This window comes from Pipistrellus hanaki (genome assembly GCF_964339955.1).
Source record: "Pipistrellus hanaki genome assembly, chromosome: 9".
NCBI lineage: Eukaryota > Metazoa > Chordata > Mammalia > Chiroptera > Vespertilionidae > Pipistrellus > Pipistrellus hanaki.
Window position 1 is genome coordinate 76,426,941 of NC_140511.1, and position 27,962 is coordinate 76,454,902.

Sequence of the window (27,962 nt, forward strand, 5' to 3'; positions counted from 1 at the left end):
GTGCTGGGAGCAGCCTCGGTCCCCTAGCCCAGCAGCAGGAGGGGAAGTATACCCAGAGGTCCTCTGTCAAGCCCTGCCGGGTGGGGGACAGGGCCTGAGATCCCCTCTCAAGTCCCACGGGGATAGAGGTGAGTGAAGCCTCAGGTTCCTGTTGATTGCTCCTTAAGAATACTTATAAGAACCTGGCCTCAGCTGTGGGTGCAGTCGTTTTGTGACCCCGTGATGGTCACTTAGCATATTCCCTCTTCAGTGGATAGTATTGGTGCCTTTACCTCCAAGTGAGTGGGCTCTTCCCACTCCTCTGGAGGTCATGTGGTTTGGGTTTGTCCACCAACCATGCCCCAAGGAAAAGATTATGATAGAGATCTCTGTATTCTGAACTTTTTCTAAGTTTTCCCTGTGCCACGTGCCCTAATCAGAAATACTGATGACAATGGAGATCTTATCAGCAGGTTTGCAGTACAAATGGGAATATTAATCTTATCGGGAGGCTTGTAGAGTTTTATCAGGGTCATCAGCAGCCCTCCCAGTGGATCACGAGTGCAGATCAGAGCATATATATTAGCATCGCTGGTCCATCCCCACAAGCTCCAAACCCGAGAGTTCCAGGGGATGCTGCGCAGGGAAGAACACAAGATGAAGTGGATCGGGCTCCTCAGCCTGGTGGCCCTCACTGAGTGCCTGGTCACGTGAGTATGGGGACAGCTCTCTCCTGGCCTCTCTCTCATTGTCCCATTATCCTTCCTTCCAGCGCCCACGGGTGGACAAGGGAAAGTCATCATTCCCTATCCTAAAGTCTGCAACTCCCTGTATTTTTTTATTTTTATTTTTAATTCTCACCCTAGGATATTTTCCCATTGATTTTTAGGGAGAGAGGAAGGGAAGGGGAGAGACAGAGAGAAACATCGATGTGAGAAAGACACATCTATTGGTTGCCTCCTGCATGAGCACTGACCAGAGCCCTGGCCGGGGAGGAGCCTGCAACTGAGCTAAGCGCCTTTGGGCAGACTCAAACCCGGGACCTTTTAGTCCACAGGTGTATCCACTGAGCAACACAGGTCAGGGCCACACCTCTATGCATTGATGAGTTGCTAGCCACGTTCACTGAGGGGGAATGGGTCCGGGGACAGGTCTGGGGCTGCACAATGCCAGGATGCCCCTGTGTGGATGGGGCCCCCAGGATTCCTCATGGCACCACCTGAGCGGCTGTGTGGGTGGACCCATTGGGTGATGTTTTCTTCCCAATCTCTGGGCTCCCTTGCCCATCTCCAGCCTCCCTTCTGCTTGACCCTTAGAAGGGTCCAGAGGGTCCCGAGACCCAGTTTTGCCACAGCAGGTCACGAACGCCCTGCCTTTCAGGTTCCTCCTGTAAACATGGTGATCACCCCGCTCTCTCCAGGACTGCTTGGAGAGGGATAGGTCAGATGACAATGGAGACAGCACTGGCTCACGGTCAAGGTCCCTCATTCAGGGGCCTGGGTCCATCCTCTCCCTCAAAGCCCCAGACACCCCACGGGAAGCCTGTCCTCACCCCACTTCTTTACGATGGGGAAAGGGAGGCTGGGCACGGGCCTGGGGCTTCCCCGGGGCTGCAACAGGCCCTGCGCTCAGGCCTGGGCCATCGTCCGGCCTTTGCCTGCGTTAGTGGGGGCTGGCCTCATAAGATGGCTGGGAACATCTTGGGAAAGACGCGGTGCGGCTCCAGCGCCAGGCATGGCGGCCACACTGAACTGCGGGGTGGGGAGCTGCTGTCTTATCTGTTGTCTTTCCCCGGGGAAGCATCCCTCTGACGAAGATCGAGTCCACGCGGGAGAGCCTGCGGGAGAGTGACCTGCTGAGAGACTACCTCCAGCAGCACCCCTACAGCCATGCCATCAATTTCGTGCGCAAAAAGGGCATCACCAAGGAACCCCTGAGGAACTACAAGGACGTGAGTGTTCGGGGCCCAGCCAACAGCCTTCCCTTGGTGCTGGCCCAGCACTGGGGTTCACCCAGGGCTGAGAGCCTGGAGGGGTTGGGGCTCCTGCAGGCAGCAAAGCTGGGGAGCAGGGGTCCCTTCCCAGGAGAAGGCACTCCCCCTCGGCTTTTGGTCAGTGGTGACTAAGTCCAGCCATGGTCAGGCGGCAGGTACACATCCATCTTGGGCCAAAGACAGGTCGCTGGGCCTTCTGAACAAGGCACCGCTGTCTCCATGGGGACTCCCAGTTTGACATCCAGGCAGAGGACGCTCCGAGAATAAACCCAGCAAAGAGTCCCTGAGCCCTGCAGTGTGCAGGCTATAACACACCAGCAGTGTGCTATGGCTGCCGAGAACAGAGGGTCTGGCCTGGTCTGCAAGAACATAAAGGCCAAACCAAAGGGTGGCCTCTGATAGTGGCATCACCGGCGTTGAGTTGGGAGACAGAGGCCTGGGTGACCTGGGAGGGCTTCCCGGAGGAGGGAGCAGGCCAGCTGGGCCTTGAAGGCTGGGAGGATTTACAGAGCTGCAGAGGAACTTGGGAAACTTTCAAATGAAGGCACTACCTGAGCCTCAGCTGGACGGTGGGCTGGTGGGAACTCGATTCCAGGAGACAGGGACGGCCTGATCCAGGCAGGCCTCTCAGGTATCAGGGCTGACCGGGCAGCCCAGCCTGGCCCAACTGCCCTCTCCTGCCCGGCAGCTGTACTACGTTGGCACCATCAGCATTGGAACGCCCCCTCAGGAGTTCAGGGTCATCTTTGACACGGGCTCTGCTGACTTGTGGGTGCCCTCGATCGACTGCCTCAGTTCCATGTGTGGTAAATGCCTGCGCCCCTCATGGCTCCCACCCCAGTCTTGTCCCCATCCCTGACCTGGGCTCTGGCCACTGAAAGACACTAGCTCTCCATTCGCAGGGACACACAGAACCTTTGATCCTCAGGCGTCCTCCACCTTCCGGAACACAACCCAGATCTTCGACATGCAGTACGGGTCCGGCAGAGTGGTCGGGGTGCTGGGCTATGATGACGTGCGGGTGAGTGGGGGCGAGGCTGTGGCAGGGCGGGGGGCCTGGTGACTTCTGCTCACTGCTCAGGGCACCAGATGCAGGGTCAGCTGTATGCACCGTCTCCCCAGAATGCCCCAAGTGGCCAATCCAGCGAGCGGTCATGGCAGGAGAGGCGGGCATTTGCAGCTCTTGCTCCTGGTGAGCTCGAGGCTGGTTTTGCTGGGAGCAGGGAGAGGTGAGGGCAAAACTGTTTTTATTTATTTTTTAAATATATATTTGTGAATTTTAGAGAGCAAGGCAGAAGGAGAGATAGAAACATCAAAGATGTGAGAGATTCACTGACTGGCTGCCTGCTGCAAGCCCCTCTGGGGATGGAGCACACAAGCCTGGCATGTGCCCCTGACTGGAATTGAACCCTGACCTCCAGGTTCATAGGTGGACACTCAGCCACTGAGCCACGCCAGCTGGGCTGAAAATCTATGTTTATATTCCCAGATTGTGCCAGGCACTGTGCTGGGCACGCCCGTGGTAATAATGTGTCTAATCCCACAAAAAGCCCATGGGGCAGGCGATCCTGATACATGCATGGAGAGGAGAAACCTGAGTGACAGGTGGGGTGCAAGTCAGGGCTTGGCAGCTGTGGGGGATTTTCCGGGAGAGGGCAGAACGCATCTGGGAGTCCGGGGCTGCCGAGCGCTCCAGACACCAGGGCAGGGGAAGCAGGGCCAGGGGTGCAGGACAGCCCTGCGCAAAAGGTCTTACTTTGGGGGCCTTTGAGAGTCTGAAAAAATTGGGCTTCCTGCCCAAATTGCCTGACACACGCACACACACACACACGCACACACACATGCACACATTCAAACACATATAAGGCACACACATACATGCACATACACTCACACACATGCATACACACAGAGGAAGGGAGAGGAGAGGGAGAGGGAGAGACATCCATGGTGACAGAGAATCATTGATTGGCTGCCTCCTGCACACCTCCTACTGGGATCCAGCCACAACCCATAACACGGGAACCTTCAGTGTGCAGGCTGACGCTCTATCTACTGAGCAAACTGCTAAGGACCCCTTCACTCATTTCTGGCCCCAGATCCCGGAAACGCCAAAAAAAAAAAGATGATCCCACCTCTCTGCACATTGGGGCCTGTACTGGGTGTGGGGGTGCTTGGCCCGCTCCCCAGTCCCCCACTGTGCAGGGGGATGGGGGTGTTTTACTGCTTGGGGTGCTGCTAGTAGGAGAGTGGGCAAAGGTCAGACTACTCCAAAATGCACGGTGGGTGCTGCTCCAGCACCTTCAGCGCATCCTCACCTCAGCTCATGCTTGGGGTACAGGTGGCATCGTCCTCGCTGGCCAGCCCCCCACCCCCTGGCCCAGCATCAGCTCCGCTTCCCCAATATTCACATGAGACCACACTCCTCCCCACAGATCGGGGACCTTGTGTGCAAATCCCAGGCAGTTGGCCTCACCTGGTCTGACTTCGGCAAGGCCTTGAGAATATTGGCCTTTGACGGCATCTTGGGCCTGGCCTACCCCTCCCTCGCTCTCAGAAACACCACCCCGGTCTTCGACAGCATGTGGAACCAAGGCCTCATATCTAAGAATGTCTTCGCCTTCTACCTGAGCAGGTAAGCCTGGGTGGCCAAGCCCCTCCTCCGGATGCCTTCAGGCACCTCAGATATGGTAGACAATTCGGACCTGTGTTTCCTTGAGGGCAGTCTATTCCAGGGGTCAGCAAATAGTGGCCGTGACCACGTGTGGCCCATCACCTGATTTTATGAATAAAGTTTTATTGGAACACAGCCCTGATCATTCAGTCATATCCTGGCTGCAGCTGCTTCTGAGCTACAATGGCAGCATCCAGCACTTGCAATCTAGCATTTTTACTTTATTTTACTTTTTGATAATCCTCAGCCAAGGATATTTCCCCATTGATTTTTGGAGAGAGTGGAAGGGAGGAGGAGAGACACACAGAGAAACATTGATGCAAGGGAGAGATTTTGATTAGTTGCCTCTTACATGTGCCCCAGCCAGGGCTAGGGGTCAATATGGGACCTTTCAGTCACCAGGCCGATGCTCTAATCACTGAGCCAAAACAGCTAGGGCATAATCTAGCATTTTTTAGTTTGCAGACCCCTGTACTTCTAGTCCCTCCTTGGATGAACAGGGAAACTGAGGAACTGAAGCTTAGAGAAGAGCTTTGCACAGAATTGTCCAGCCACACACTGGTAGCAGCAGGACTCAAGCTCGGCTGCGGGCTGTCCTCTCTGGCGGGTGGTCAGGCCCTCAGCAGGTGTCCAGTCATGGGCCGGCACTGGAAGAGCTACCCTCCCTATTGGGCTGAGGGTCTGGAGAGGGTGGAGGGAGCAGCACAGACCAGAGGGGACCCGGCAGGCAGACTGTGGGTATGACACAGAGTGTGGGTGAGGCTGTGGGCTCAGTGGGGGCCTGAGGTCCAGGCTCTGCAGCATGTGCTGAGCCTCTGGGGTGTTTGTATCAAATCAAGGAGGTGAGCCATTTAACAAATATCCATGAAGCACCTACTATGTGCTGAGTACTGCTCTGTGCACGTGACACAGACAGATGAGAGGGAGAAAAGGCAGACAAGAGAGAGTAAATAGATAAGAGGGAAAGGTAACACATGCCAGGTGGTGGCTGCTTCTGGGAAAGAGGTAAAACGTGGTGACAGAACCACAGACATAAGAGCGTGGTTTCAGACGGGCAGTGTGAGGACCTCTCTGAACGAGGCCAGGCCATGGGGGAGCAGAGGCCCAGGCCCAACAGAGGACCAGCAGGGCAGTGTGGCTGCGGGGAGGGCAGGGAGAGAGGGAGGGGCAGGCCGAGGTGGGCATGGAGTCTGAGGGGCAGGCAGGGGCAGGGCCGCCCAGGCTTTGTTTTAGGTGGAAGTGGAGGCCTCTGGCAGGGGCCTAGGCAAGTACTAGAACACATTGTCCCACCTATGTTTTGAAAGCTCCCCCCGGGCACTGGCTGGACAATGAAGGACCAGAGAGGAGGCAGGGCGGCCAGGGAGGAGGCTGCTCAGCCTCTTTGGAGAGAGAGAGCAGGAGCTCAGACCAGGGAGGCAGGGAAAGTGGGGAGCCGTGGAGGAGTCAGGACATGGGGGAAGGGAAAGGCCACGGGATGTGCTGATCAATTCGACGCAGCTGGAGGCGTTGGCAGGCAGGGTGTTTCCTTCCTTTCAGCCACGGTTCCCCTGAGCCCGGGACCGGTGACTGCATTGCAGGAAGGGGTGCCAAGTGAAAATGTGGGGCCTTGTTGAAAAAGTACGAGGAATTTCAGACGGGGCAGCTGCCGTGGGGCCCAGGGAGCATGCGCAACCCGTTGGTGGCGTGTTGCAGGCCTGAGAACCAGCCTGGGGGAGCCTGAGGGCTCACCTGGGCCCATCCGCACAGTAGCCTCCCACACACCTTGACTTTGGGGCTGCAGGGTGGACCTGGCCGGCTTCAGAGAGGTGGGTGGCCAAAGCCCAGCCAGAATCTCAAGTTCAAACCTTGGCTTTGCTCCTCAGAGGGCAGGGGACTTACCTTGGGCTGTGCTCAGCCCTGCTGCCCAGTTCCCTTCTGAACAGTGGGGGTCCCTGCAGTGTGGCTGGGTGGCCACCTGTAAGTGCACCCCACGGTCACTGAACTGGAGAAATGCCACCCACTGTCCTCCCCTCACGTGAGCCCCTCCCCCCAGCAATGAGAAGAACGGCAGCGTGGTGATGTTCGGCGGCGTGGACCACTCCTACCACCGAGGCAAGCTCCAGTGGGTGCCGGTGAGCAGGCAGGTCCACTGGCAGGTCACTGTGGACAGGTAAGCCTCCCCAACCCCTGCTGACAGCTATGCCAGGGTCAACCGCACAGGCACACGCACATGCAAACACACAGAATCAGGCAGAAACAAAGACACTTACAGGCACGCATACCAACATGGGTTCATAACTGCCCTGACCAGGGTCCTGACTGGAGAAATGGGATCGGGCCAGGTCAGGGAACACCAGGAGGAGGGACAGGCATGGGGCCCAGCCCTTGGGTCAGCGGCTGGGGCAGCGTGGAAGGGCTGCACCCCCCAGACAAGCACAGTGAGAAGGGGTCAAGGAGAATTCCATCATCCGAACAAGGACATCTCTGGTCGCCAGACCTGGGGGTTCCCAGCAAACCGGGTGCCAGGTGTAGGCAGAAGAGCCAGCAAAGTGGGAGGCTGCCACACCTACAAGACACCCCCCACACACACCCCACCATCCTGGGCTGGGAACAGGAGGGAGCCGTCCTGGGGTCTGAAAGCAAATCACATAGAAGGATCCCCACGCACCCCATCTGGGTGCCAAGGGGCAGGGTTGTGACCGAGAGCATTGGGAAGCAAGGACCCAGGTGGCTGAGAATCAGGGGCGATCACTGAGGGGGTGCATGTAAGAATCAGAAGCTTAAACTGTGCTTCAGGGCCCACATCCGGTGCCCTGGGCTGGTTTAGGCGTCACCTGGCCAGGGGACTGGAAAGAGGGGCGAGGCAGGTGGGGAACAACACTCCCGCCCACCTCTCTGAGCACCTGAGTCCAGGGAACCTCCATCTTTACCATGTGGCCTTCATAACTGGTTGGACAGCAGGTCGTGTCTCCAGTTGACCTCATTCCTTCATACCCCCTGTCATTCCCTCAGCAAACACAATGGAACATGTGCTGTGCACTGGGCACCAGCGCTGGAGGGGCAGAGGGCACAGCATGCTCTCCTGACTAGGAGGGCAGACACGCATGAGCAACAGCATCAGAGCTAACAGGATTCCCACCAGGATGCATGCAGGAAACCAGGAAGGCTCTGCCAGTCTCCTCTGGGGGAGGAGAGATCCCTGATCTAATTTGGGGGAACACTTCCCTAAAAAAGTGGTGACTGATCTGCACCCTGGAGGACAGGAGAGAACAGCAAGACAAAGGAGCAGGGGAGGGTCTAGGAAGGGTGACAGCACGTGCAAAGGCCCTGGGGCACAAAGAGCACAATGCCTTCCAGACCTGAGAGGAGGCCCAGGAAGGCCAGTATGGCCGAACACAGGGACACAGAGGCTGGCGGGAGCTGCAGGCTGTTCTCAGGCGGCAGGGAGGGGACGCGGTGGAAGAGGCCATGAGTGACCCTGGTGCCTCCTCTGTCCCTCAGCGTTTCCATGGACGGCAAGGTCGTGGCCTGTTCGAAAAGCTGCCAGGCATTTATGGATACCGGGGCCTCACTGGTGACTGGCCCAACCAACGCCATCCTCAACATTCTGAGGAACATCAGTGCCAGGAAGATGAGATCTGGCTGGGTAGGGGTCATGCCCAGGGTCACACCAAGCTCCCCACACACAGAAGGACCCACTGAGCAAACCTCCCTCTCCCTCTCTCTCTGACAGTACATCATCAGCTGCACAGCCGTCCAGAGCCTGCCTGACATCGTCTTCACCATCAATGGCGTCGCATACCCAGTGCCACCCACCGCCTACATCAGGAGGGTGAGGGGCCCCTTCTGGGGACAGCTCTCAGATCTGGGACTGGAGGGACCCTTGGGGCCATGGCTTAGAGAGGCCCCCTAGAGGCCAGGCTGTGCCATTGCAGATGCTGCCCAGCAGCCCTGGCTGGGAGGGCACCTCCCACAGCACAGCCTCTTGATAGAAGGGGTGTGGGCACCCATCACCCTGGGAGAACTCTGAGCAGCATCCTGTGCTGGCTCGGGGCAGGGCTCCAGGAGAGGGCGTGCTAATGGCCTGGCCCTCACAGAGCATCAGTTCAACCCGGGCATCGGACCGATGGACAGGGAACATAGGCAGGAACCCGGAGACAGGCAAAGAGTAGGGACAGGGGTGCTGGCTGGGGACATTCCCCATGTCCCCCCATAATCAGGAACTATATTCCTTCCCATCCCCAGGTTTCCTGACTTGGGAAATAGATCATATGGTCACCCTAGTCCTAGAGTGCAAATGCCCCCTGTAGGCCCCAATACCTTTTCTGAGAAATGAGACCAAGCCCCCCTTGTGGGGAGGTGAGATAAAGACCGGGCATTGCCTGGCACATAGTTGAGGCTCAAGAAGTGCCAGTTCCCCAAGGTGTGCCCTGCAGGTCAGGGCAGCCCACAGAGGGAGCAACTGAAAATCTCTCAGCCCGAACACTGGAGGCACCCCAGGAGCCATGCCAGGGGCATCCTGTAAGTCCGTGTGCTGAGGCTAAAGACACAGGGAGCTCCGGTGAAGCCTCCCCACCCAGCCGGCAGTGCCAAGGAGGGAGCAGGGGCTGGTGAAGGCTGCCCAGGCGCTGGGCTTGGATTTGGAGGATGATTGGGGTAAAGGGGGGCAGGCGGGGATTCTCTCAGAGCAAACAGTTGAGCAGAGGGCCCAGGGGAAGCGGGATAAAGCTGCCGCCCAGGCCTGATGGTGTTGGGACAGGATGGCTGAGGGCTGTGCTTCCTCCCCTGCAGGAGGAGACTGGCAGCTGCTTCGCCAACTTGCATGGCTCAGACTTCACCAGCTCTTGGGTCCTGGGGGACGTCTTCCTGCGGCTCTATTTCACCGTCTTCGATCGGGGCAACAACAGGATCGGCTTGGCTCCTGCCAGGGCATAGATGTGGGTGTCCCTCCTGGAGGCTGCCAGCCCGCCCCAAGAACTCACACACTCCCTGTGTCCCAAGCACAACTGCGTCTGGGGCTTTGCCAAGCCCTCTTCTCAGTGGAAAAGGAAGGACTGTGTTTATGCCCAGCGGTGTGGCTCAGTGATTTAGCCTCATCCCAAGCACTCACAGGTCACTGGCACATGCTCTGGGCTCAAACCCCAGGAGGAGGCATGCAATAGGCAGTCCATTGATATTTCTCTCCCATCGATGTTTCTTTCTCTCCTTCTAAAAAATCATAAACACCCTGATGTTTAAAAAAAACATTGATTTTTAATAAACGATCTCATTTTCAATTGTGCTCATACGAATGGTGCCTCTGCTTGGGCCTGAGAAGTGTGTCACAGGCAGGCAGGGCTCTGGAATCTCCACTGGACCACCAGGGAGGAGGTGGGACTCCAACCAGCTTAATCAGAAAGGACCTGAACTGGGATGCCCAGGACCCCAAATGCAGAACCAGAGCAGGTCCGCACAGCGTGGTGGCTGCACCCAAGAAATCAAAACCCACCGGCCCACTCTCTCTCCTCCCTCTGGCCTCTGCCCTTACGACTCCTTTGATTCCTCTCCTGCCAGCCTTCCCCTGGCAGCCTGCTCCAGGCCAAGGGATCTGCCACTCCCGCACCAGCCTTTCACCTCCTGAAGGCTTGGAAATGAGCATAGCACCAAGGAGGGGTCCGATTGGTCCGCCTCAGGTCATGTGTCCAGCCCTGCACCAATCACATGGAAGAACATGGGGGACTATGATTGGCTCCACTTGCACACATGGCCCCTGCTGAATGGTTATTCACAGTTTCCTCCAGAACCACTGGCTGGAGCTGGGCAGAGTGGTCCCCAGAAGTGCAGACATGCTGTAGGACTCAGGTCCCCAGTCTTTGGGCATCAGGGACCACCAGTGGCCCTGGACAATAGGTTGGTTACGGCTGCTGTGGGTGACAGAAGAATTTGTGGCTGCCCTCCAATGCTGCCAGGCCTCACAGCTGTGTTTTAGAAGAGGTTGAAAGCTATGAGAGCATTCTATTAGGACATTAGGAGAAAAGGGCAGAACCCCAAACAGCAGGGATACAGGTTCCGGAGGGCCTGGAAGACAGGGCTTCCCAGGGCACGCCAGCACAGCCCAGGGCTCTCTGGTCCAGGTTCAAGTTCCAGCTCTGACCTGTCTGTACCAGGCGCATAAGAGGGCCTCAATAAGTCCTGTGACCAGTCTTGTGACCTTAGGTCATCTCACTCTAGACGTCGGTTTTCTATTCTGTAATTCTGTGGTAAGAACAGCACCTCCCTCATTAATCATCAGGAAAATGCAAATGCAAATGACAATGAGATATCCCTCCACACCTGGGAGTGGCTACTGCCAAGACACGCACGCCAGCACGGGTCAGTGAGACGTGGAGCCCGTGACAGTCGAATGCCTTGCTGGAGGGAGGGGAAAGAAAGTCCCCAATTGCACTGAACCCTTTCTGACTGTACTGAACCCAACCTCGGCCAAAACCCCGTGGACCCAGGCTCATATAGTTGGGAGTCCGGACTGTAAAGAAAGGCACCTGGAGACTCAGAGACTGGGGTTGCCGGGAGCCGCAGCGGGCAGGGTCTACAGTCCCACGTGAGTGAGTGTGCGCGCGCAGAGAGGTCTAACCTCAGAGGTTGCTGTTGCCTCTCCATAGCTGAAGGAGTCAGAAGCTCCAGACTACCCAGAGACCCAACCCAATTCCGGGCGAGCCCCTGGGGCACCCACGCTCTTGCACAGGGAATCCTTATGGTCAGGTGGAAACTCAGGGGAGCCAAGGAAGGCAGAGGTCAGGCAGAAACTCAGGGGAGCGCACAAGGGCAGGGCTGACAGGAAGCCAAGACTGTCAGCTCAGCCCTGAGACTCCGCCCCATCCAAGCTGAGCACAGAGGCTTTTGCAATTTTGCAAGTCTGATCCTATAAGACTGTCTCCAATACAGAAGGTATTCTGGAGTAGACAGAGCTGATACATCGAATGGGCCTAGAGGTCAATTCATCCCAGTGATACCAACAACAATCAAGTCTTAACTACAACAAGGCTGTTCACGCAGTCCACAAAGGAGAGCACAAAGAGTGTCTACCTCAGGTAACTGAGGAGGCTGACCCACTGAGCCATATAGGACACCAAACACACAAAGCCATCCTACCAACTCTGGGAAGCAGCAAAAATGCCGAGACAAGGAAATAGATCTCAAACGAAAGAGATGGAGGAGAACAAAAGACTGGATATAGAGTTCAAAACCACAGTTATAAGGTTTTTCAAGAATTTCCTAGAAAAGGCCAATAAATTTAATGAGACCCAACTAAAAATTAAACATAAACTGACTGAAATAAAAAATATTATACAGAGATCCAGCGGCAGACTGGAGGAACACATGAATCTAGTCAAAGATTTGGAATACAAAGAGCCAAAGGACACTCCTCTGGAGAAGCAAGAAGAAAAGAGAATCCAGAAAGTTGAAGATAGTGTAAGGAGTCTCTGGCACAACTTCAAGCATATCAACATCAGAAGTATGGGGGTGCCAGAAGAAGAGAGAGTGCAAGATACTGAAAACCTATTTGAAGAAATAATGACCAAAAACTTACCCCACCTGGTGAAATAGACTTACAAGGACAGAAAACACACAGAACCCCAAACAAGAGGAATCCAAAGAGGACCACACCAAGACACATCATAATTAAAATGCCAAGGTAAAAAGACAAGAGAATCTTAAAAGCAGCAAGAGAAAAGCAGTTGGTTACCTATAAAGGAGCACCCATATGACTATCAGCTGATTTCTCAACAGAAACTATACAGGCCAGAAAGGAGTGGCAAGGAATATTCAAAGTGATGAATAGCGAGAACCTACAACCAAGATTACTGTATCCAGCAAAGTTATCATTCAGAATTGAAGGGCAGATAAAGAGCTTCACAGATAAGAAAAAGCTAAAGGAGTTCATCACCACCAAACCAGTATTATATGAAATGCTGAAAGGTATTCTTTAATAAGAGGAAGAAGAAGAAAAAAGATAAAAATTATGATCAACAAATACATATATATCAACAAGTGAATCTAAAAATCAACTGAATTAAAAATCTGAGGAACAGAATAAACTGGTGAATATAATAAAATCAGGGGCAAAGAAAGGGAGTGGACTGATAATTATCAGGGGGAAAGGGGTGCAGGGGTGCAGGAAGAGACTGGATTAAAATCTTACACCTATGGATGAGGCCAATTTGGGGGGGCGGGGGAGAAGTAGCGGGGGGGCGGGGAACCAGGTGGAAGAAAGCTATGGGGGGGGGGGAAAGGAGAAACAATTGTAATAATCTGAGCAATAAAGATTCATTTTTTTTTAATCTACACTAATAAATGAAAATATGCACATTGACTGTAAGTCCACGATGTCCAACAGCCTATTATGAGTGAGTATGCAAATTAACTCAAAAAATATGGTGGGTTCATTTGCATATGTAGGCAGGGAGCAGTGGGAAGGGCCGGATGACTGCTATGAAGGGAAGGGTGGCAGACAGAGGGAGATAAAGGAGTGGCACTCTAGCCAGGATTGAGGACTTGTAGGCTACCAAGCAGCCAAGAGTGAAGCCAGGAAAAGGAAGGCTTATTCTTGCTCAAATCTCCATGCAACGGGCCTCTGGTTAATAAAATGTGAATCTTCTCTTGTGCTTGGGGCAAGGTCAGGGTTGGAAATGAAGGTCGGCTATTAATGTGTATGGCATTGCATTTTGGGGTCTCAAACATGTTCTAAAATTAAATCATGGGATGGCCATACAGCTCCATGAATACCCTAAATCATACCAAACTACATGCCTGAAATGGTGGCTTTTATGAGGTGGGAAACAAATGTCAATCAGGCTGTACCAGTACTACACCTAAAACACGACAGGAAAAAGGAGTCCCACCTTATGGGTCTGTGGTGAAGATACCATGCGGTAACCTACAGAAAACCTTTGGGGCAGTGTCTGTCCCACAGCAGCATGAACTATTGCTAATGCCACACATCCGGCACAAAAAGGCCAACGTATATGTGACAACAGTCATATCCAGGAGGTAGCACATAGTGATTGCTCCTCTCATCTTATGCTTTCATTATGATGTTTTCAGTGATAGCTTTTAAGAGCAGGAAAATGCCAAGCATTATTCTCCAAAGGACAGAGGGTCTGCCCAGCCCGAGTGGCTCAGGGGTTGAGCACAGACCTAGGAACCAGGAGGTCATGGTTCCATTCCCCATCTGGGCACATGCCTGGGTTGTGGCCCTGGCACCAGTGGGGGGTGCCCAGGAAGCGGCAAATCAGTGATTCTCATCATTGATGTTGCTCTCTCACTCTCTCCCTCTCCCTTCCTCTCTGAAATCAATTTAAACAACAACAAAGAGTGTTCACTAACAGAATGGACAGCTTTCATGGACGAGACTCCCTTATTAGTGACCCCAGCATCTCCCATCCCTCCTGGGCATCACCTCCTGGACCTCCAGTCCCAAGCAGCACTGTGCTCTAAGCAGGAAATCTGTTGGGCAGACCTGGGTTCACCTACCACACACTCACTGGCCTTATGTCCTCAAGGCAGTTTAACTCCCCCAGCCTGGGTTTGCTCATCTGTAAATTGGGGACATTCTCACCCCATAGGGCTCCCATGCAAAACCCTTGGGAACATGCATTCGGTGTCTCTGGGCACCTCAAATGAATCAAGGTCTGTGCCCGGGGACCAGCGTGTCCAGGGCACACCTCACCGAGGAGGGGCAGTGCAGAAGTACAGCTGAATATGAAGAAGGAGCCAGCCATGCAGAGCGCTGGGAGAAGAATGTTCCAGGCGGAAAACAGCAACTGCAAAGGCCCACGGTAACCAAGCCCAGTAAATTGCTACTTGTCCAGTCGTCCTTCCACACTGGACACACCCGGCATCCGGGACACAGGCACCCTCATGGTGACCTCCTCAGACATTGGCCAGAGAGTTACCAGCAATGAGTCACCCCTCCCAGAAGAGCGGCCTCTGTGCTGTGTGCAGCCTGAGGGGGAGCAGGGCTGTCAACAGCAGGAGTGTCTCCTGGGCCCGGGGCGCCGAGAAGCTGGAGGCCCAGCCCCACCGCACCCGCAGCACCGGGGACAGCTCACTAATGACTGGCCTCCTGCTCTGGCTCCTGGCGAAAGCCCGGCACCCACAGGACCAGGGTGCTGTGCCCTCTCCCCGTGCACTTCATTTTCACAAGGGACCTACCAGCTGGTGATGCGTGCATACATTTTTGGGGGGCCCTCTGTACAGGCCTACAATTCTCTGTTACCCCAAACAAAATTAACTCCAATCTCACTTAAGATCTAGTCCCTGCTGACTCTCTCACAAAATGCCTTTGAACAGCTCATTTATTCAAATCAGGATCTAGAAAATGGACACATGTGTTGTTTCTTAAGATTTATAATAAGTAACAGCTTCCCGCCCACACACCTTTTTATGGCCTTTACTTGTTTGACAGGTGAGGGGGTGGGGTTGTTTGACCTGAAGGATGTCTCAAGGAATAGTTATAAACGATTGCTTCCTGGTGCCTTTATCTGTGTCAGCGATTTTCAACAGGCACCACAAGAACGTGATAATGTGCAGCCCCCCAAAAAAGCACAGAACCTGACTAACACCGTCATTTCGGGAGTACGGACCCCTTTTCCTAGATTACAAAACAACAAGAGCCAACACAATAGCCGTCGCTGTGAACGGGTCACAATTACGCCTACTTTTCTATGTCAGATCAGCACACGTACATGTCCCCGGTGTGCCGCGGAGTGTGGGGATCAGTGTACGCGCCATGGGAAGAGAGGGGCCGACCACGGCTGAGCTGAGGGTCCCTGAAAACGGGCCGAGAGGCCAGGACGTGTTGGGACCGTTTGTGGACTGCCTCTCGGTCTGGTGCTTGAGGGGGGGGAAAGTCTGAATTCAGCTGTAAAGCCCCACCATGTGGAGGTTGCGGCCTGAGGACCCCAGACCAGGCGCTGGGTCGGGGGAGCAGCCTCAAGTCCCCTGGCCCAACAACAGGACTGGAAGCTTATCTAGAGATCTGTGAAGCTCTGTTGGGGGGAGGCAGGGCCTGAGGACCCCTGTCAGGACCCACGGGGGGGGCGGGGGAGGTTATAGCGTTAGGTCCCTGCTGATTGCTCCGTAAGAATCCTTATGGGAACGTGCCCTCAGCTGTGGGTGCAGTCATTTTGTGAACCAGTGATGGTCACTTAGCATATTCCCTCCTCATTGGATAGGATTGGCGGCTTTACCTCCAAGTGAGCAGGATATCCCCACTCCTCTGGAGGTCATGTGGTTTGGGTTTGTCCCCGAGCCATGCCCCATGGAAGAGATTATGATAGAGATCTCGGTATTCCGAACTTTTTCTAAGCCTTCCCCCAGACCCCTTACCCCCCAGACTGACCCACCCCCTTCCCAGAATACTGATGGGAATAGAGATTCTATCAGCAGGTTTGCAGTGCTGATAGGAATAAAGATCTTATCGGGAGGCTTGGAGAGTTTTATCGGGCCATCAGCACCCCTCCCAGTGGATCATGAGCTCAGGTCAGAGCGTATATATCAGCCTCGCTGGCCCATCCCCGCACACTCCAAACCCGAGCCTTCCGGAAGATGCCACAGAGGGAAGAACGCACGATGAGGTGGATAGGGTTCCTCGGCCTCGTGGCCCTCTCGGAGTGCCTGGTCACGTGAGTATGGGGACAGATCTCTCCCGGCCTCTCTCTCACTGTCCCCTTATCCTTCCTTCCACCGCCCAGGGGTGGACAAGGGAACACCATCAAACCCTGTTCTAAAGTTCACGTCTCCCTGTATTATTTTATTTTTATTTTTAATTCTCCCCGAAGGATGTTTTCCCATTGATTTTTAGGGAGAGAGGAAGGGAAGAGAAGAGACAGAGAGAAACATCGATGTGAGAGAGACACATCTATTGGTTGCCTCCTGCAATGAGCACTGACCAGAGCCCTGGCTGGGGAAGAGCCTGCAACCAAGGTATGCACACTTGACTGGAATCCAACCCGGGACCCTTCGGTCCCCACTTGTATGCTCTATTCCCTGAGCCACACTGGCCATGGCCTCATCTCCATGCATTGATGAGTAGCTAGCTATCTTCACTGGGGGACAGGGGTCTGGGGACAGGTCTGGGGGCTGCACAACATTTCTTCCCCATCTCCGGGCTCCCTCGCCCACCTCCAGCCTCCCCTCTGCTTGACCCTGCAGAAGGGTCCAGAGGGTCCCAGGACCCAGTTTTGCCTTAATGAGCAGGTGGCCACAGCCAGGTCACCAACGCCCTGCCTTTCAGGTTCCTCCTGTAAACGTGGTGCTCCCCACTATGCTCCCTCCAGGGCTTCTTGGAGAGGGAGTCGGTCACATGACAATGGAGACAGTACTGGCTCAGGGTCAAGGTCCCTCAGTCAGGGGCCTTTGGTCCATCCTCTCCCTCAAAGCCCCAGACACCCCGCGAGAGGCCTGTCCTCACCCCACTTCTTTACGATGGGGAAAGGGAGGCTGGGCACGGGCCTGGGGCTTCCCCGGGGCTGCAACAGGCCCTGCGCTCAGGCCTGGGCCATTGTCCGGCCTTTGCCTGCGTTAGTGGGGGCTGGCCTCATAAGATGGCCCCTCATAACATCCTCGGGGAAGACGCGGTGTGGCTCCAGCGCCAGGCATGGCGGCCACATTGAACCGCGGGGTGGGGAGCTGCTGTCTTATCTGTTGTCTTTCCCGGGGAAGCATCCCTCTGACGAAGATCGAGTCCACACAGGAGAGCCTGCGGGAGAAGGACCTGCTGAGAGACTACCTCCAGCGGCACCCCCACAGCCACGCCTACCAGTTCCTGAGCAAAAAAGGCATCACCAAGGAACCCATGAGGAACTACCTGAACGTGAGTGTGTGGGGCCCAGCCCGCAGCCTTCACTGGTGCTGGCCCAGCTCTGGGGTCACACAGGGCTGGGAGCCTGGAGGGGAAGGGGCTCCTACAGGCAGCACAGCTGGGGAGCCTGGGACCCTCCCTGGGGAGAAGGCACTCCCCCTTGGTTCTAGGTCTGTGGTGACCGAGTCCAGCCATGGTCAGGCAGCAGGCAGACATCCATCTTGGGCCAAGGACACGTCGCTGGGCCTTCTGAACAAGGCACCACTGCCTCCAACGGGGACTCCAGTTTGACACCCAGGCAGAGGACGGCCCGAGAATGACCCCAGCAAAGAGTCCCTGAGCCCAGGCAGTGTGGAGGCTATAACACACCAGCAGTGTGCTATGGCTGCCGAGAACAAAGGGTCTGGCCTGGTCTGCAAGAACATAAAGGCCAAACCAAAGGGCTGCCTCTGATAATGACAGTTGGGAGACAGAAGCCTGGGTGACCTGGGAGGGCTTCCCAGAGGAAGGAGCAGGCCAGCTGGGCCTTGATGGCTGGGAGGATTTACAGAGCTGCAGAGGAATGTGGGAAACTTTCAAATGAAGGCACTGCCTGAGCCGTGGCTGTGCGGTGGGCTGGTGGGAAAGCAATTCCAGGAGACAGAGACGGCCTGATCCGGGCAGGCCTCTCAGGGATTAGGGGCGACGGGGCAGCCCGGCCTGGCCTAACCGCCCTCTCCTGCCCGGCAGCTGTACTACGTTGGCACCATCAGCATTGGAACGCCCCTTCGGGAGTTCAGGGTCGTCTTTGACACGGGCTCAGCTGACTTATGGGTGCCTTCCATCTACTGCTCCAGTCGCGCCTGTGGTTAGTGCCCACACCCCTCATGGCCCCAGGCCCCACCCCCACCCGTTTCCTGGCCATGCTCTGGCCACTGAAGAACACTTTCTGTCCATCCGCAGGGACACACAGAACCTTTGACCCTCAGGCGTCCTCCACCTTCCAGAACACTACCCAGCCCTTCGACCTGTTGTACGGGTCCGGCAGAGTGGTCGGGGTGCTGGGCTACGACGATGTGCGGGTGAGTGGGAGCTGGGCTGCAGCAGGGCGGGGCCTGGACCTCTGCTCACTGCTCAGGGCACCAGATGCAGGGTCAGCTGGGACTCCCCCAGAGTCCTCCAGCGGCTGGCCATCTGCCTTGGGGAGACAGTGCTCTGCGGACAAGCCCCTGAGTGGCCAGACCAGCGAGCGGTCATGGCAGAAGAGGCGGGCATTTGCAGCTCTTGCCCGTGGTGAGCTCAAGGCTGGTTTTGCGGGGAGCAGGGAGAGGTGAGGGCAAACCGTTTTTATTTATTTTTTAAATACATATATATTTTTGTGACTTCTAGAGAGTAAGGCAGAGGGAGAGATAGAAACATCAAAGATGTGAGAGATTCACTGATGACTGCCTGCTGCAAGCCCCCTTGAGGATCGAGCCTACAAGCCTGGCATGTGCCCTTGACCAGAATTGGACCATGACCTCATGGTTCATAGGTGGACGCTCAGCCACTGAGCCACACCAGCAGGGCGGAAAACCCATGTTTATATTCCCAGATTATGCCAGGCACTGTGCTGCGCAGGCCCCTGGTAATAATGAGTCTAATCCCACAACAAGCCCTCGGGGCAGGCAATCCTGCTCCCTGCACGCAGAGGAGGGACCGAGTGACAGGGGGCGGGCCTGCCCAAGGCCCACACCTGGAGCAGCACAGCTGGGGTGCCAGTCAGGGCTTGGCAGCTGTGGGGGATTTTCCGGGAGAGGGCAGAATGCATCTGGGAGTCTGGGGCTGCCGAGCACTCCAGACACCAGGGCAGGGGAAGCAGGGCCACGGGTGCAGGACAGCCATGAGCCTTACTTTGGGGGCCTTTGAGAATCTAAAAAAACTGAGCTTCCTGCCCAAAGTGCCTGACACACACACACATGCACACTTTCAAACACATATAAGGCACACACACACACACACACACACACCTACAAACATGCACATGTACACAAATACCCGCATAAACACATATGCACACACAGAAACACAAGCACGAGCGTGCATGTTTCCCTTTAAGCCTTTTTTTTTTTTTTTTTTTTTTTTTCGTTGATCGCAGAGAGGAAGGGAGAGGAGAGGAAGAGAGAGAAAATCCATGATAACAGAGAATTATTGATCGGCTGCCTTCCCACGCTCCCTACTGGGATCCAGCCACAACCCATGACTGGAATCGAACACGGGACCCTTCAGTCCACAGGCTGTAGCTCTATCCACTGAGCAAAGGCCAAGGACCCCAGGCAGTTTTTTCACAAAAATTCGGGGTCCCTGTGTACACTTGGGGTGCAAACCCACAGAGAATCGCAGCATTTCTCTTGGTTTCTGCCACCAGATCCCAGGAAGGCCAAAAACAAGATGCTCCTACTCTCTGCTCATTGGGGCCTGCAAGGGGAGGCCGCTTAGCCCCCTCCCCAGTGGCCCCACCGTGCAGGGGGATTGAGGGTGTTTTACTGCCTGGAGTGCTGCTAGCAGGAAGATGGGCGAAGGTCAGACTCCTTGGCAATGCACGGTGCGTGCTGCTCCGGCACCTCCAGCACAGCCGCACTTCAGCTGATGCCTGGGGTGCAGGTGGCATCACCCCCAGGGGCCGCGCCCCTGGCCCAGCTCAGCTCCGCTTCCCAAATCTTCACATGAGTCCACCCTCTCCCTGACAGGTTGGGGACCTTGTGTGCAAATCCCAGGCATTTGGCCTGAGCGAGACCGAGTCTGGCCTGTCTTTGGAATTCATGGTCTCTGACGGCATCCTGGGCCTGGCCTATCCTGACATCGCCCTCAGAAACACCACCCCGGTCTTCGACAGCATGTGGAACCAAAGCCTCATATCTGAGAACCTCTTCGCCTTCTACCTGAGCAGGTAAGCCTGCCTGGTCAAGCCCCTTCCTCGGATGACTTCAGGCTCCTGAGAAACAGTAGATGACCCAGCCCCATGTTTCCTGAGGACAGTCTAGTCCAGGGGTCAGCAAATAGTGGCCCCTGAGAACAAGTGGCCCGCCACCTGCTCTTATGAATGAAGTTTTATTGGAACACAGCCCTGTTCCTTCAGTCACATCTTCTCTCTGGCTGCTTCTGCACTACAATGGCAGCATTCAGCACTTGCAATCTAGCATTTTTACTTTATTTTACTTTTTGATAATACTCAGCCAAGGATATTTCCCCATTGATTTTTGGAGAGAGTGGAAGGGAGGAGGAGAGACACACAGAGAGAAAAACATTGATGCAAGAGAGACACTTCAATTGGTTGCTCTTACATGCACCCCGGCCAGGGCCAGGGGTCGAATCCGAGACCTTTCTGTCCAAAGGCCTATGATCTATTCACTGAGCCAAGGCAGCTAGGGCATAATCTAGCACTTTTTTTTTTTTTTTAAATAAGTCTCCATTGTTCAGATTATTACATATGTTCCTCTTCTCCCCCCCCCCCATAGCTCCCCTCCACTTGATTCCCCACCCACCCCATGCCCTTACCCACCCCCCACTGTCTTCACCCATAGGTGTAAGATTTTTGTCCAATTTTTTCCCTAACAATTCATAACCCATTTCTCCTGAGACTTGTCAGTCTACTCCCTTTCTATGCCCCTGATTCTATTATATTCACCAGTTTATTCTGTTCCTCAGATTCTTTATTCACTTGATTTTTAGATTCACTTGTTGATAGACATGTATTTGATGTTCTTAATTTTTATCTTTACCTTTTTCTTCTTCTTCCTCTTCTTAAAGAATACCTTTCAGCATTTCATACAATACTGGTTTGGTGTTAATGAATTCCTTTAGTTTTTTTCTTGTCTGTGAAGCCCTTTATCTTACCATCAATTCTCAATGATAGTTTTGCTGGGTAGAATAATCTTGGTTGTAGTTTCTTGCTGTTCATCACTTTGAATATTCTTGCCACTCCCTTCTGGCCTGCATAGTTTCTGTTAAGAAATTAGCTGACAGTCTTATGGGTACTCCCTTGTAGGTTACTAACTGTTTTTCTCTTGCTGCTTGTAATATTCTCTCTCTGTCTTTTTCCCTTGGCATTTTAATTATGATGTGTCTCGGTGTGATCCTCCTCTTTGGCTTCCTTTTGTTTGGGGTTCTGTGCACTTCCTGGAATTGTAAGTCTTTTTCTTTCACCAGGTAGGGAAAGTTTTCTGTCACTATTTCTTTTAATGAGTTTTCAATATTTTGCTCTCTTTTTCTGGCACCCAATAAGTCAGATGTTGGTATGCTTAAAGTTGTCCCATAGGCTCCTTACACTATCTTCATATTTTTGGACTCTTTTCTTTTTCTTTTTCTGGTTGAGTGTTTTTTTGTTTCCTCATGTTTCAAATCTTTGGTTTGATTCTTGGGATCCTTTGATTTATTGTTGAATTTCTATATATTATTTATTTCAGAAAGTGTATACTTAATTTCTGTCTGGTCCTTTTCCATTTTTTTTTTTAATTTTTTTTTTATTTTGGCATTCTCATTAAGATTTTTAAAGGTCTCACTAAGTTCCTCAGAGATTTTTAGCAGATTATTGAGTAACCTTATAAATGTGATTTTAAACTCTATGTCCAGTCTTCTGCTTTCCTCCATTTTTTTCATTTGTGATCTGCCTCTTTGTCTCCACATTTTAGCTGCTTCCCTGAGTTGATTGAGTGGCTTTGTGTGTGAGGTGTTCTTTGGGCCCAGTGGCTCTGCCTCCCCAGTTAACCGAGGTGGACACTCTTGGTGTATCCCTTTATGGGCTGCACAATTTTTTTGTAGTTAAGCCTTGATTATTGTTGTTATCACTGGGCGGAGTTGACCTCCAGGCCAATTGGCTATGAGGATCAGCTGTGTCCTGTGTACACTGGGAGAGCTTCTGTGCTCAGTTTGGATGGGGTGAGGTCTCAGGACAAAGCAGGCAGCCTAGGTTTCCCATCGGCCCCTCCCTAAGTGGTTTAGGTCTCAGTGTCCCGAGGCAATGGCTGCACGCACCTCTGAGAGAAAGCTACTCTCGAGTTTGCCTCCTGTCACAAGTCCAGTTTCTCCCTGAATGAGTATGGGTACCCAAAGTTTCACCCAGAACTGGAGTGTGTGTATTTGGGAGGCTTTGTTTTCCTCCAGAACAAGAAAGGCAGCCACATGTTCAACTGCCCGATCCCTCTCCACGCATGTCTCCTCACCTGTCTTTCGCAGTTCCTCTGGGTCTCCTAGCCCCACAGCAATGGTGCACGCACCTCGGGAACTGCAGTACAGTGAAGTCAGGAGGCCCTGTTTCCCTCCAGAACTATCAAAGCAGCGTAACCAGCCATTCAGACTTTCTTCTCGCATGCACATCTCTGCATCTCCGCACTTCTGTCTTCTGCAGTTCCCCTGGGTCTCAGTGCCCCGCAGCTATGGCTGCATGCACCTCTAAGAGAAAGCTGCTCTCCAGCCCTGCCTGCTGCCAGACAGTCCAGTTTCTCCCCATATGTGTCTGGATTCCCCGAGTCTTGCCTGCGACTGGATTTCAGCACTATGGGGAGCCTTTGATTCGCTCCGGTTTGAGACAGCCAGCCACGTATTCAGCCGCCGGGCCCTTCCTCTGATGTGCGCACATCTCTGTGTCTCTGCACTTCTGCACTCTGCTGATCCTGCGTCTCAGTGTCCTTTTTTTTTTTTCTTTCTTACTAGTTGTAGAATTTAGACTCAGCTGGCTTTCCGGTGGTTCTGGATGATGTCTGCTTTGTCTTTTAGTTGTAGTTTTGAAATTGTTGTTTGAGATATCAGTATAGGTATTCACCTATGCCGTCATCTTGGTTTCTCCTAATCTAGCATTTTTTAAAGTTTGCCGACCCCTGTATTCTAGTCCCTCCTTGGATGAACAGGGAAACTGAGGAACTGAGGCTCAGAGAGGATCTTTGCACAGAATTGCCCAGCCATACACTGGTAGTGGTGGGATTCTAACTCAGCTGCGGCTGTCACCTCTGGCAGGTGGTCAGGCCCTCAGTAGGTCTCCAGTCACAGCCTCCCTGGTGGGTTGAGGGTCTGGAGCAGGTGGAGGGAGCAGCACAAACCAGAGGGGACCCAGTGGGCAGATCATGTGTATGATGTAAAATGTGGGTGAGGCTGTGGGCTCGGTGGGGGCCTGAGCCCCAGACTATGCAGCATGTGCTGAGCCTCTGGGGTGTCTGTACTGAAACAAGGAGGTGAGCCATTTAACAAATCTCTATGGAGCACCTACTATGCGCTGCGTACTTCTCTATGCACAAGACACAGACAAGTGAGAAGGAGAAAAGGCAGACAAGAAGCTATTAAAGAAATAAAGAAAAAAGATAATACATGCCAGGTGGTGACTGCTTCTGGGAAAGCGGTAAAACGTGGTGACTGAACCACAGAGATGAGAGCGTGGTTTCAGACAGGCAGTGCGAGGACCTCTCGTAACAAGACCAGGCCATGGGGGAGTAGAGGCCCAGGCCCAACAGAGGACCAGCAGGGCATTGTGGCTGTGGGGCAGGCAGGGAGGGAGGGGCAGGCCAAGGTGGGCGTGGAGTCTGAGGGGCAGGAAGGGGCAAGGCCACCCAGGCTTTGTTTTAGGTGGGAATGGAGTCCTCTGGCAGGGGCCTAGGCAAGTAGAACACATGATCCCACCTATGTTTCTGAAAGCTCCCCCCGGGCACTGGCTGGCCAATGAAGGACCAGAGAGGAGGCAGGGAGGCCAGGGACGAGGCTGCTCAGCCTCTTTGGAGAGAGAACAGGAGCTCAGACCAGGGAGGCAGGGAAACGGGGAGCCGTGGAGGAGTCAGGACACGGGGGAAGGGAAAGGCCACGGGATGTGCTGATCGATTGGACGCAGCCGGAGGGGGAGGCGGGCAGGGTGTTTCCTTCCCCTCAGCCACGGCTCCCCTGAGCCCGGGACCGGTGACTGCATTGCAGGAAGGGGTGCCAAGTGAAAATGTGGGGCCTCGTTGAAAAACTACGAGGGATCTCACGACAGGGCAGTGGGCCATGTGTGGGCGCCATGTGTGGCGTGTTGCAGGCCCGTGAGCCAGCCTGGGGAAGCCTGAGGGCCCACCCGGGCCCCTCCGCACAGCAGCTTCCCACGCGCCTCCAGCTCTGGGACTGCAGGGTGGACCTGGCTGGCTTCAGAGAGGTGGGTGGCAAAGCCCAGCCAGAATCTCAAGTTCGAACCTTGGCTTTGCTCCTCAATAGCCAGGGGACTGACCTTGGGCTGTGTTCAGCCCTCCTGCCCAGTTCCCATTAGAACAGTGGGGGTCCCAGCAGTGCCTGCTCCGCGGGGTCCTCTGCTGTGTGACGGGGTGGCCACTGGTCAGTGCAACCCTGGGTCACTGAGCCAGAGAAATGCCACCTACTGTCCTCCCCTCACAAGAGCACCATCACATACCTCCCCCCAACCCCAGCAATGAGAAGAATGGCAGTGTGGTGATGTTCGGCGGCGTGGACCCCTCCTACTACCGGGGCGAGCTCCAGTGGGTTCCAGTGAGCAAGCAGAGCTACTGGCAGGTCACTGTGGACAGGTAAGCCTCCCCGACCCACGCCCCCAGCTGAGGGCCACGCCAGTGACAGCTACACCTACATACGCTCACGCACATGCAGACACACAGACTCTGACACAGAGACACACACAGGCATACACCAGCATGGGTTCATAACCACCCTGACCAGGGTCCTGATCAGAGAAATGGGATCGGCCTGAGTCACAGAGCACCAGGAGGAGGGACAGGCTTGGGGCCCAGCCTCAGGTCAGCGGCTGGGGTGGAATGGGAGGGCTGCACCCCCCAGACCGGGGAAAGCGCAGTGAGAAGGGGTCAAGGAGAATTCCATCGTCTGAACAGGAACATCCCTGGTCACCAGACCTGAGGGGTTTCCAGCACACAGGGCCCCAGTGTGCAAACAGGTGAGTCGGGCAAGCAGGAGACTGCTACACCTACAAGAACCATCTCCCCCTGCTCTGCCCCTCACAACCCCGAGCTGGAGACACCTGGGCGCCATCCTAGGGTCTGAAAGCAATCACACAGAGGAACCCCCACCCAACTGGCCTGGGTGCCAAGGGGCAGGAGATGTGACCCTTTGTCTGGCTGAGAACTGAGGGCGATCACTGAGGGGGGCGTGTAAGACTGTCAGAAGCTTAAACTGTGCTTTGGGGCCCACATCCCGCGCCCTGGGCCGGTTCAGGCATCACCTGGCCAGGGGTCTGGGGAGAGGGGGCGAGGCAGGGGGGAACAACACTCCCTCCCACCTCTCTGAGCACCTGCGTCCAGGGAACCTCCATCTTTACCGTGTGGCCTTCATAACTGGTCGGACAGCAGGTCGTGTCTCCAGTTGACCTCATTCCTTCATGCCCCCTGTCATTCCCTTGGCAAACACTGTCGACAAAGCGCTGTGCGCTGGAGGGGCAGAGGGCACAGCTTGCTCACCCGAAATGGAGGGCAGACACGTGTGAGTGACTACAGCGCAGCAATTGGGGTTCCCACCACGATGCATGCTGAAAACCAGGAAGGCTCTGCCTATCTCTGAAAGAGGAGAGGGGCCTGATCTAATCTGGGAGACACTTCCCTGAAAAAGTGGTGATTGATCTGCACCCTGGAGAACAGGAGAGATCAGCCAGACAAAGGGGCAGGGGAGGGACTAGGAAGGGTGACAGCACGTGCAAAGGCCCTGGGGCACATAGAGCACAATGCCTTCCAGACCAGAGAGGAGGCCCAGGAAGACCAGTGTGGCCAGACACAGGGACACAAAGGCTGGCGGGAGCTGCAGGCTCTTCTCAGGCGGCAGGGAGGGGCTGAGGTGGGAGAGGCCATGAGTGACCCTGGCACCTGCTCTGTCCCTCAGCATCTCCATGGATGGCAAGGTCGTGGCCTGTCCCCGTGGCTGCCAGGCCATTATGGATACTGGGACCTCACTGATGACTGGCCCAACCAAAGCCACCCGCAACATTCTGAGGAGCATGAACGCCCTGACCACCAGCACAGGCAAGGTGAGGGGTCACACCCAGGGTCACCCCAGGCTCCCCACACAGAGAAGCACCCACTGGGCCAACCTCCCTCTCCCTCTCTCTCTGACAGTACGTCATCAGCTGCGAGGCCATCCCGAGCCTGCCTGACATCGTCTTCACCATCAATGGCGTCGCGTACCCAGTGCCAGCCAGCGCCTACATCCGGAGGGTGAGGGGCCCCTCCTGGGGCTGCTCTCAGATCTGGGGCTGGAGGGACCCTTGGGGCCGTGGCTCAGAGCGGCCCCCTGGAGGCCAGGCTGTGCCATTGCAGATGCTGCTCAGCAGCCCTGGCTGGGAGGGCACCTCCCACAGCACAGCCTCTTGATAGAAGGGGGTCTGGGCACCCATTACCCTGGAAGAACTCTGAGCAGCACCCTGTGCTGGCTCAGGGCCAGGCTCCAGGAGAGGGCGTGCTAATGGCCTGACCCTCACAGAGCATCAGTTCAACCCGGGCATCGGACCGATGGACAGGGAACGTAGGCAGGAACTCGGAGACAGGCAAAGAGTAGGGACAGGGGGCTGACTGGGGACATTCCCCATGTTCCCCCATAATCAGGAACTGTATTCCCTTCCATCTCCAAGTGTCCTGAGTTGGGTGATAGATCATATGGTCACCCTAGTCCTAGAGTGCAAATGCTCCCTCCTGGCCCCAATTCCTTTCTGAGAAATGGGGACTAAGCCCCCTTGGCTGGCACTTAGTGGAGGCTCAAGTAGTGCCGGTTCCCCATGGTGTGCCGAGGAGGTTGGGGCAGCCCTCAGAGGGAGCAACTGAAAATCTCTCAGCCCGAACCCTGGAGTCACCCCAGGAGCCAGGCCAGGGGCACCCTGTAAGCCCGTGTGCTGAGGCTGAAGACACAGGGAGCCCCGGGGAAGCCTCCCCACCCAGCCAGCAGTGCCAAGGAGGGGGCAGGGGCACGGGAAGGCTGCCCAGGCGCTGGGCTTGGTCTTAAAGGACGAGCGGGTGAATGGGGAGCAGGCGGAGATTCTCTCAGAGCAAACAGCTGCGCGGAGGGCCCAGGGGAAGGTGAGATAAAGCTGCCGCCCAGGCCTGAGGGGTGACAGTGGCAAGGACGGCTGAGGGCTGTGCTTCCTCCCCTGCAGGAACGGAGAGGCGTCTGCTACCCCAAGTTGAACAGCTCAAAAAGAACCAAGCACTGGGTCCTGGGGGACGTCTTCCTGCGGCTCTATTTCACCGTCTACGATCGGGCCAACAACAGGATCGGCTTGGCTCCTGCGAGGGCATAGACGTGGGCACTGCTCCTGGAGGCCACCAGCCCGCCCCTGGACTCACACACTCCCTGCGTCCCCACTACAGCTGCGTCTGGGGCTCTGCCAAGCCCTCCTCTCAGTGGAAAAGGAAGAACCTCATTTGTGCCCAGCTGTGTGGCTCAGTGATTGAACCTTATTCCATGCACTCAGACATCATCGGGTCCATTCCTGGTCATACTGCATGACCCCGGGGTTGTGGGTTCAATCCCCACGAGGAGAATGCAATAGGCAGTCC

The 27,962-nt window shown here is 55.0% G+C and overlaps 2 protein-coding genes across 2 annotated transcripts; both read left to right on the forward strand.

Annotated features, from left to right (window-relative positions):
• Nucleotides 1-636: 636 nt before the first annotated feature.
• LOC311628490 (pregnancy-associated glycoprotein-like) lies at nucleotides 637-9,560 on the forward strand (the record flags this gene model as incomplete). The annotated part of the gene is made up of 9 exons (XM_084895707.1): nucleotides 637-689; nucleotides 1,780-1,930; nucleotides 2,661-2,778; nucleotides 2,875-2,993; nucleotides 4,408-4,607; nucleotides 6,679-6,795; nucleotides 8,127-8,271; nucleotides 8,359-8,457; nucleotides 9,417-9,560. The coding sequence occupies 9 exons, from the start codon at nucleotides 637-639 to the stop codon at nucleotides 9,558-9,560; spliced, it is 1,146 nt and encodes a 381-aa protein (XP_084751833.1).
• A 6,675-nt stretch (nucleotides 9,561-16,235) lies between these two features.
• Nucleotides 16,236-27,703, forward strand: LOC311627371 (pepsin F-like; the record flags this gene model as incomplete). Its single annotated transcript, XM_084893819.1, has 9 exons — nucleotides 16,236-16,288; nucleotides 17,328-17,478; nucleotides 18,196-18,313; nucleotides 18,409-18,527; nucleotides 20,175-20,374; nucleotides 24,864-24,980; nucleotides 26,296-26,440; nucleotides 26,529-26,627; nucleotides 27,560-27,703. 9 exons carry the CDS (start codon nucleotides 16,236-16,238, stop codon nucleotides 27,701-27,703), a joined length of 1,146 nt encoding a protein of 381 aa, XP_084749945.1.
• Nucleotides 27,704-27,962: the final 259 nt, after the last annotated feature.